The sequence below is a fragment of the Notamacropus eugenii genome, chromosome 2, assembly GCF_028372415.1.
Source record: "Notamacropus eugenii isolate mMacEug1 chromosome 2, mMacEug1.pri_v2, whole genome shotgun sequence".
Lineage (NCBI taxonomy): Eukaryota > Metazoa > Chordata > Mammalia > Diprotodontia > Macropodidae > Notamacropus > Notamacropus eugenii.
Window position 1 is genome coordinate 378,084,100 of NC_092873.1, and position 8,210 is coordinate 378,092,309.

Sequence of the window (8,210 nt, forward strand, 5' to 3'; positions counted from 1 at the left end):
GACAAGATGAGATTTTTTGAATTCTGAAACTCTTTGTAACTTTATGCTACTCTCCTCAGTGGGTATTCCAGATGTATTTCCTCAAGCCCCCAAGACATACCTGTTTAGGAGATTTATTCACATCTTACTTTACTGTGAAAAACTGAGGTCATCACACACTTCAACACCCGCCCCCCTTCCCCATTCTCCCTACACTTATTCTCTCCTCCTCTCTTCTTGTCTATAAGGAAGAGGCAACTCTTCTCCTTGCCAAGATCCATTCCTATGGCCAAGCCATGGTCTTGATCCCATTCCCTTCAATCTCTTTGAGGACCTTGATCATTCTCTCTTCCCACCACCTTCAACCTCTCCCTATCTACACTACTGCCAAACATTTCCAGGTCTTATCTAGCCTTAAAAAAAATTCTACCACCTCTACCATTCTCCCTCTCAAGCTATCACCTCATGTTTCTCTTCTATTTTGTTGCCAAACTCCAGAAAGAACTGTTTAAACATTTCCCATTCATTCACTTTTCAGTTATTTTTCAGTTGTGTATGACTTTTTATGACACTACTTGGGGTTTTCTTGGCAGAGATAGTGGAGTGGTTTGCCATTTCCTTCTTCAGCTCATTTTACAGATGAGGAAATCAAGGCAAAGAGGATTAAGTGACTTGCCAAGGATCACCTAGCTATTAAGTGTCTGAGGCCACATTTGAACTCAGAAAGTGGAGTCTTCCTGAATCCAGGCCCAGCATTCTATCCACTACACCACCTAGCTGCCCTCTAACCTTTCAGCTCTTTGCAGCTGGGCTGGTGACTGCCATCACTCCAAGGAAACTAATCTTCTGGGGCTACCAAGACTCTTAACTGCTAATTCCAAGGGCTTTTTAGAAGTCCTTGTCCTCCATGATTGCTATACAGCTTCTGATACTTCTAACAACCCTGTTCTCATTTCAATTCAACTCCTCAAGTCTTTATGAAGAACTAAGTGAAAGGCACTGTGCTAGGCACTGGAGATACAAAGACAAAAATGAAACTGCTTTTAAGGAACTCTTGTCTTCCTGGACATGCTCTCTGGCCTTTCAGTTTCTTTCGGTGACCTGGCTCTCTCCTGGTTCTTCTTTTCAGACTCCTGTTAGGTTAGCATTCATGTTCTGCACCCTGGGTTCTATCCTGGGTCCTCTTTTTTCTCTCTTGGAGATCTCAGTGGCTCCCATGTAATCAGGGATCACCTCTACAAAGATGACTCCCAAATCTGCATACCACCTCTCTTAACCGTTCAATTCAATAAGTGTCCTTGCACTGAGCTTGAGGCACTAGCCAATGTGCTAACTCCAGAACTTCAGGGCCAATTAACTGGCCACACCCTGAGAGACCTCCCCAACTTGGCATCTCTGGAACATTCAGATCGCAGCTTCTCTAGATAAACTCACTCCTTCAGACTTTTCTCCTCTCATCTTCCAGATTCCTAACTTCAAAGTTATCCCTCTCCTTCCATATCCAATCAGTTGCCAAGTCATGTTTCTAACTCCTTAGTTCTTTCTCCTTCTCAAATGAGATAACTACATGAAGCATGGATACTCTAGGGCTCTCTTCTCTTCTCCTTCTATATTTTCACTTAATGATCTCATCAGCTTCCATGGTTTCAATTATCTCGATACAAATGATTAAGATCTACTTGTCCACCCCTAAGTTCTCTCACTACCTCCAGTCTCACATCTCCAACTGCCTTTTAGATGTCTTGAGCTGCATGTCCCATAGACATCTTAAACTCAGTTAAGAGTCAAGATGGGGGCAGTGAGGGGGCAAAAACGATAGAGCACTCAGACTGGAGTCATCAGAAGACCAGCATTCAAATCCAGCTTAGACACTAGCTATGTGACCTTGAACATGTCGCTTAATCTGTCTGCCTCAATTTCTTCAACTATAAAATAAGGATAATAATAGCTCCTACCTCACAGAGTTGTTTTGAGGATCAAAGGAGATATTTGTAAAGCACTTAGCATAGTGCCTGGCACATAGTAGGCACCGTATAAATGCTAGCAGTTATTATTAGCAATTATGTTCAAAACAAAACTCAGTGTCTTTCCTTGAAAACCCTCCCTTCTTCCTCAATTCTCTACCAATGTCAAGAGTACCAACAGCATCTCAGTCACCCAAACTCACAAATGAGGTGTCATTCTCAAAATGCCTCACTTTCACCTCTACCCCTCTTTATATTAAGTCAGTGGTCAAGTCCTGTTGTTTCTACCTTTATAACATCTCTCATATACTCCCCTTCTCTCATTTGACATTGCAATCACCTTAGTATAAGTTCTCATTACCTCGTGCCTAGAATATCGCAACTACCTGTTGGTGGGTCTCTCTGCCCAAAATCTCCTCCCCATTCAAATCTAACCTGTCAAATTGATCTTTCTAAAATTCCTAAAATGCAGTATAACCCCACTATTTAATCAACTCAAGTGGTTCCATATTACCTCCAGAATCAAATATAAAATCCTGTTTGACTTCAATGCCCTTCATAACTTGCCCATAACCTATCCTTCCTGCCTTTCCAGATTTCTTACGCCTTCCTTCCTTCCACATATTCTAATCCAGTGACAGCGGCCTCCTGGCTCTTCCTATCACACAATATGCTGCCCCCATGCCTCGAACACTCTCCCTCTTCATTTCCATCTTGTCTCTTCCTTTCTTGTCTTCTTTCATGTCTCAGCTAAAGTTCTACCTTCTGCAAAAAGCCTTCCCCTTTCTTCCTTAATCCTAGTGCCCTCCCTCTCAGATTACCTTCAATTTATGGTGTTTGTAGAGACAACTAGATGGTACAGGGGATTAGAGCACAGGAAGTCTTATCTTCTTAAATTCAACTCTGGCTTGAAACACTTACTAGCTGTGCGACCCTAGGCAAGTCACTTAATGCTGTTTGCCTCAGTTTCCTAATCTGTAAAATGAGCTGGTGAAGGAAATGGCAAACCACTCCACTATCTGCCAAGAAAACCCCAAATGGCACTCAGTAAGAGTTGGCCATGACTGGAAAATGATAGGACAAACTTGTTTATACATAGTTATGTGCATGTTTTCTCTCTCCCACTAGACTGTTTTTTTCTTTGTATTCTCAGTGCTTAACAGAGTTCCTGGCACATTATAGGCATTTAATAAACTACTAGTTAACCGAATTACTGGATAGAAGGGCTATACTAAGGAATGAGGAAAATCTGAGTTTGAATTCTGCCTCAGAAGCAATGTGATCCTGGGCAAGTCATCTAACATCTCAACCTTAATTCCTCATCTGTAAAATGGGGATGAGAATAATAATACGACATACCTCTCAGGGTTGCGTGGTGAGGATCAAATGAAATAACATATGAAAGCCACTTTGCAAATCTTAAAACATTATATAAATGCTAGCTATAATACTAATTATAGTCATTATTATTGTTCTCTCCACTCATATTCACCAGTTTAGTTCAAGCCCTATCACCTCTCTCCCGGATTACTATAACAGCCTCCTAATTGGCCTCCTTGCTTCCAATCTTTCCCTCCCTCCAATCCATCTTCCACATGGCTGCCAAAATAGTTTTCCTGAGGCACAGGTGTGACCAGGTCACCCCACTGCCTATAGAACAGAATACAAACTCCCTAGCCTAGCATTTAAAGTTCTCTACAATTCGGCTTCAAGATTGTGATGGCTTACTTTTTTCAACTCAACAAGCAGATTCAGTTCTGTCAGAGTGGGATATTTCTACAGCTATGGGGCAGGGTCATTAAAAATGGTATGGACTGGATCAAGGAAGATTTCTGGAAACTCAGCATTTAAAAAAACATAATCAGAGTCATCAGTCTGAGTCAGACTCACTTTGTACTACTCCCCTTCACACACATTCTACATGCCAGTCAAAGAGGACACCCTATCTCCTGACTCCAAATGGCACAAGCCATCCCCCACATCTGGAATGCATTTCCATTCCCTCTTCACCTCTGCCTTACAAAATCTTGGCCTTTCTTCAAGATTCGACTCATACTCTATCTCCTCTATAAATTATTCCTTGGTTCTCAGTGTTAGTACTTTCTCCTGCATTTTCCTTGTACCACATTCATATGTCTAGCATGTAAAAATATATGCTGAACAAAACTTTTCTAACCCATAGGCCCCCCCTTGTCTTTGTCTCCTTACTTGGCCTGGACTTCAGATTAGACAGTTCACCAAAATTCTCACTTGAACACAAGGATTTCTTATTGCTAATCATTACATGGCACCCAGCATGGGTAGGGAGGTGCTTAAAACAAAACCAGGAGTGAAAAAGGAGGGAGGAATAAAGGAAATTCCAATAGAATTGAAATGATCTGAGCCCAGAGCTGGACTCATCCACTCTCCCTTGTCATCCTCTGAGTCTGTACTACCAGGTTGGTTCTGAACCATACTTGCCTTTCCAGGTAAGAGGGGGATACGGTACCTTTGGCTCAAATTGAAAAAAAACCTTTGCTCAGTCTTCTTATTTTAGAACACCATGTGTGAATGCCCCTTGGAGGATAAAATCCCAGTCCTATTTGAACGTGTTTTTTATCAACCTACCTATTTCTCGAGCTAGAATCACACTGCTGAGGCGTTTTGGTTGGGTAGATTCAGCAATAAGTATAGCTTTTTGAGAACACAAGGTATTGTTTTCGTACAGAGGCTCAACTGTGACTGCATCATGATGGCTAGAATGCCTGCCAGAACATGAAAGAATGAACTACTAGAGAGTTGCTTTTACCCTGTTTCCCCCCTCCAAAAAAAATAGCTAGTCCTTTTCCAATTCATAAAGAATCCTATGTATTAGTATCTAAGGAAGAGTGCTCATCTTCTAAGAACACATACTATAAAGGAGGACTTAAAGAGGTTCTTTTTTTAAAGGTCCATTTGCCAAAAATCTCTGAAGCAAATGTCAATCTTCCCCTAAACCTATAAATTTGAAGGCAATTTGTATCTTCATTTTAGGGAGACTGTGCCTCTTCATAGAAGCTGGGACCTGAAGAGATCCAGAACAGGGGTCACCTAACCACTCAATACAGTAAAAAAGCCAAGTACTCTTGCATCCCGTCAACCCAAGAGTCATTAAACCATTGGCTAAGTCTCTTTGTGTATCTACTCTAGAATTCTTCAGACTCTGGGAAGGGTCCTCTCATAAAAGAGGAAGAGAAGGAAAAGGTGCTCCCATTTTGGGAATGGCCTCTTTCCTCCCAAAGGCTGAAAGTGCTCACCCCAGTCACCCATAGGTCAGTTCCCTTCACAGCCTTATGGGTCCTTCACACTACTGAGGGGTGATGATTGTGAAGAAGCTCATTTTCTAGGGGAGCCCATGTGGCCTAAAGCCACGTGGCTCTGCGGGTCTTTCATTCTTGGTGGGAGGTGGGGATGTCCATGAAGCTCTTTTTCTAGATAGGTCCTACCTGACCCTGCCCAAAGCTAGAGGAGCCCACATGGCCCACAGCCACGTGGTCCTGTGGGCCTCTCCTGCCCTGGGGGACCAAGGCCTGGAGCAGGGGAGAGTGTAGCTCCCATCTCATTAGGTGCCCCCCTCTTCCAAAGGCAGGGGAGCCCTCACGCCGGTCCCACCCTGCTCTCGTGGGCCGTGTTCCGGGGTGGCAGCGAATGGAGGATGTGCACGAGGGAAGGGCCTCTCCCTTCTCCAAGGCCGGGGGCGCCCGTTCGTTTGTGGGGTGGCCACGCCCAAAGGCGGGGGGAGGCCCGGCGCCAGGGTCCTGGGCTGAGGCCCCTCACCAGGTGTAGCAGCCCCGTTGGGCCTCCAGCAGGAAGGGCACCCTGCCAGGCTCTCGGCCGAAGGGCAGCAGCACCTTCGGAACGTTGAGCTTGTTGGCCCGGGATCCGAGCAGGCTCAGCAGCAGCAGCGGCAGCAGCTTCAGACACAGGGGTGGCCCCAAGGGGCGCCTCAAGCCTTCTCTTCGTCGGATCCCAGGCCTCATGGCGCCCCTGCTCCCGCTCAACCACCGGCCACGCCCCACCTCACAACAGCCAATGGGCGGCCAATGGGCGGGGCCTCGGAGCACGCGGGGGAGGGCGGGGCCAGGCGTAAGCCGGGCGAAAACCGCTGAAGATTCGCCCCACCCCCAACTCTCACCCTGAAAGTCAGAGCGGGGCCCGGAGGCTCGATGACCAGCGTGGGCTAGAGGGACTTCCGAAGGAAGATTCTCCAACCAGTTAGCCCGCCGCCCCTCCCCTCGGCGTAGCATAGAAACTAAGCTTGAGGCAGAAAGAGGAGCCTAAAATGTGCGATCAGATACAATTTGAGCTGGAACGACCTCTCTTTTGGGAAAGGTCATCTAGTCCCAACTCCGTTTTACAGGAAATTTAAGCCCAGAGCGGGTGATTTGCTTGAGGTCACTCAGAGCGCACAAAATTCGAACCCAGGGCTTCTGACTCCCAATTTCTCCCCGCACCGTTTCTGAACGTCTTCGTACGTGGTGTGTCAGGGCCAGGCCGAGTGGGCAGTATAAGCAGCTCAGCTTTATCTGGGACCTTTTTTAAACGCCGACTATTCCCTGCTTTACCCCACTCTAACTGCTTTCAGCAATCAGTCATTTCATTGCTTCTTTAATCTTCAATCTCTGGCTAGACGAGAGGTTCTTAACCCGAGTCTGTGAATGATAGGGATAGAAACTATTACATATCACTGTTTTCCTTTGTAATTCTATGTACTTTATTTTGGCATTTCAATTCATTGAGAAAGGGTCCATAAACTCCACTGCCAAAGGGGCACACAAAGTTTTTAAGAACCCCTGCTCTCCTGGGCCGGCAAGCATGTATTAAGCACCGGGACAGGTATGCGTTGGACACAACACTCATAGGTCTCCCTCATCTTTAAAAAAATTTCTTAAGCCAAAAATGTATTTCATATAACTGATCATCCCTTTATAGTGTCCATGTCTTTCCTCCCTTTCACAGCCAAAGGAGGGAGGGGAAAAAAGAAAAAAAGGTCCACATTCCTCGCTTCCCCACTTCGTTTGTCACCCACTTGCATCCAACTTCCTCCATCATCACCCAAAAGACACCCCCCCACACCCTGCAAATGGCCAGATCCTACAGCCTCTTCCATATCCTCAGCTTTCTTCCATTCTCTGTATTTGATGCTAATCACCCTTATTCTTTCCTTCTGTATACTCACCTGAGTCACACAAAAAATTTTCTGATGTTTGTTTTTTGGTCCTCCCACCTTTCTGACAGGCACTGTCTCCTTTGCCAATTATATATCATCACTGATGTTCTACCCTCAGTGAATACCCCAACGACTTTCAATGGTGCTGGACCCTTCCTCTGCCTGGACCTTAGCTAAACGATTTTTGTTGCATCCTTTCAAGTCTTCAAATGAGCTTTTTGTAAAGGGCTCTGCACAGTGCCTAGCACACAGTAAGCACTTAATGATTGTCACTCCTTTCTTTTGGTTGTCCCTAAACACTCTCCTGTTCTGTGCCTGGACCATCAAAACTCAGCTTAAAACACCACCTACATTTCCTGAACTGTTATCACCTCCCTCCAAACCCCCAAATTTCCTGTCATTTCCTCAACCCAGTAAAACCTAAGTTTCTTGAAAACAGATTATTTTATTGTTGTCTTCATATCTCTAGTACCTGGATGTATGTAGTGCCCAGAGGTGGTCTCAAAAAATACTTGGACTTGGCTTTAAGTCGTTTCTGAGACATACCGACCTATTCTGAGTGGCCATGGGCAAGTCTATGGATACTTCAAGAGTTTAAGCAGGAGGTGCTCAGGTCCCATACCAACAAGAACACCTTGATCACACTAGTATCATCTAGGGTGGTAGCTGGCACAGAGTAGATTTTGAATGCTGATCGAAGCTAAAATTCCTTTCTAGGGCCAGAAAAGGAAAGTGCCAGGAACAGGTGAGCTTCTTAAAGATGAATTTGAGATCCAGCCTCTCCTCATACTGGCTGAAATCGGGGACAGAGTATAGGTTACTGCTTTTTCTAAAAGACAAAGAAATAGTCTAACAGCAAGTCATAGGATTTGGAGCTTCTCCAAAGTCAGAGTAAAAACCCAATCTTGAAAGACAAAAACTGGCTGGCTTCAAGCCCCAGAGAGTTTAACAGTCACCTACAGTATCTGCCCAAGACCAATTAAATGAGAACTTCCCTTCCCTCTGCCTGTCCCCCGCCTGAAAAAAGAGGATGATCCTGGCTGTACCTACCTCACAGGATTATCGGAAGATCAATCAAG

General features: G+C 45.1%; 1 protein-coding gene across 6 annotated transcripts in view; it reads right to left on the bottom strand.

The window, feature by feature from the left end:
- The window catches only part of NUP210L (nucleoporin 210 like), a 119,806-nt gene extending 111,605 nt beyond the window's left edge, over positions 1–8,201 (bottom strand). For all 6 annotated transcript variants that reach the window (XM_072637755.1, XM_072637757.1, XM_072637756.1 and 3 more), the window contains exons 1-2: positions 5,739–8,201; positions 4,551–4,687 (exon numbers count right to left, since the gene is read on the bottom strand). In XM_072637755.1, the coding sequence (XP_072493856.1) occupies positions 4,551–4,687; positions 5,739–6,208 (607 nt within the window). In that variant the 5' untranslated portion in view covers positions 6,209–8,201. The remainder of the gene's footprint in view (positions 1–4,550; positions 4,688–5,738) is intronic.
- Between the last annotated feature and the right edge of the window lie 9 nt (positions 8,202–8,210).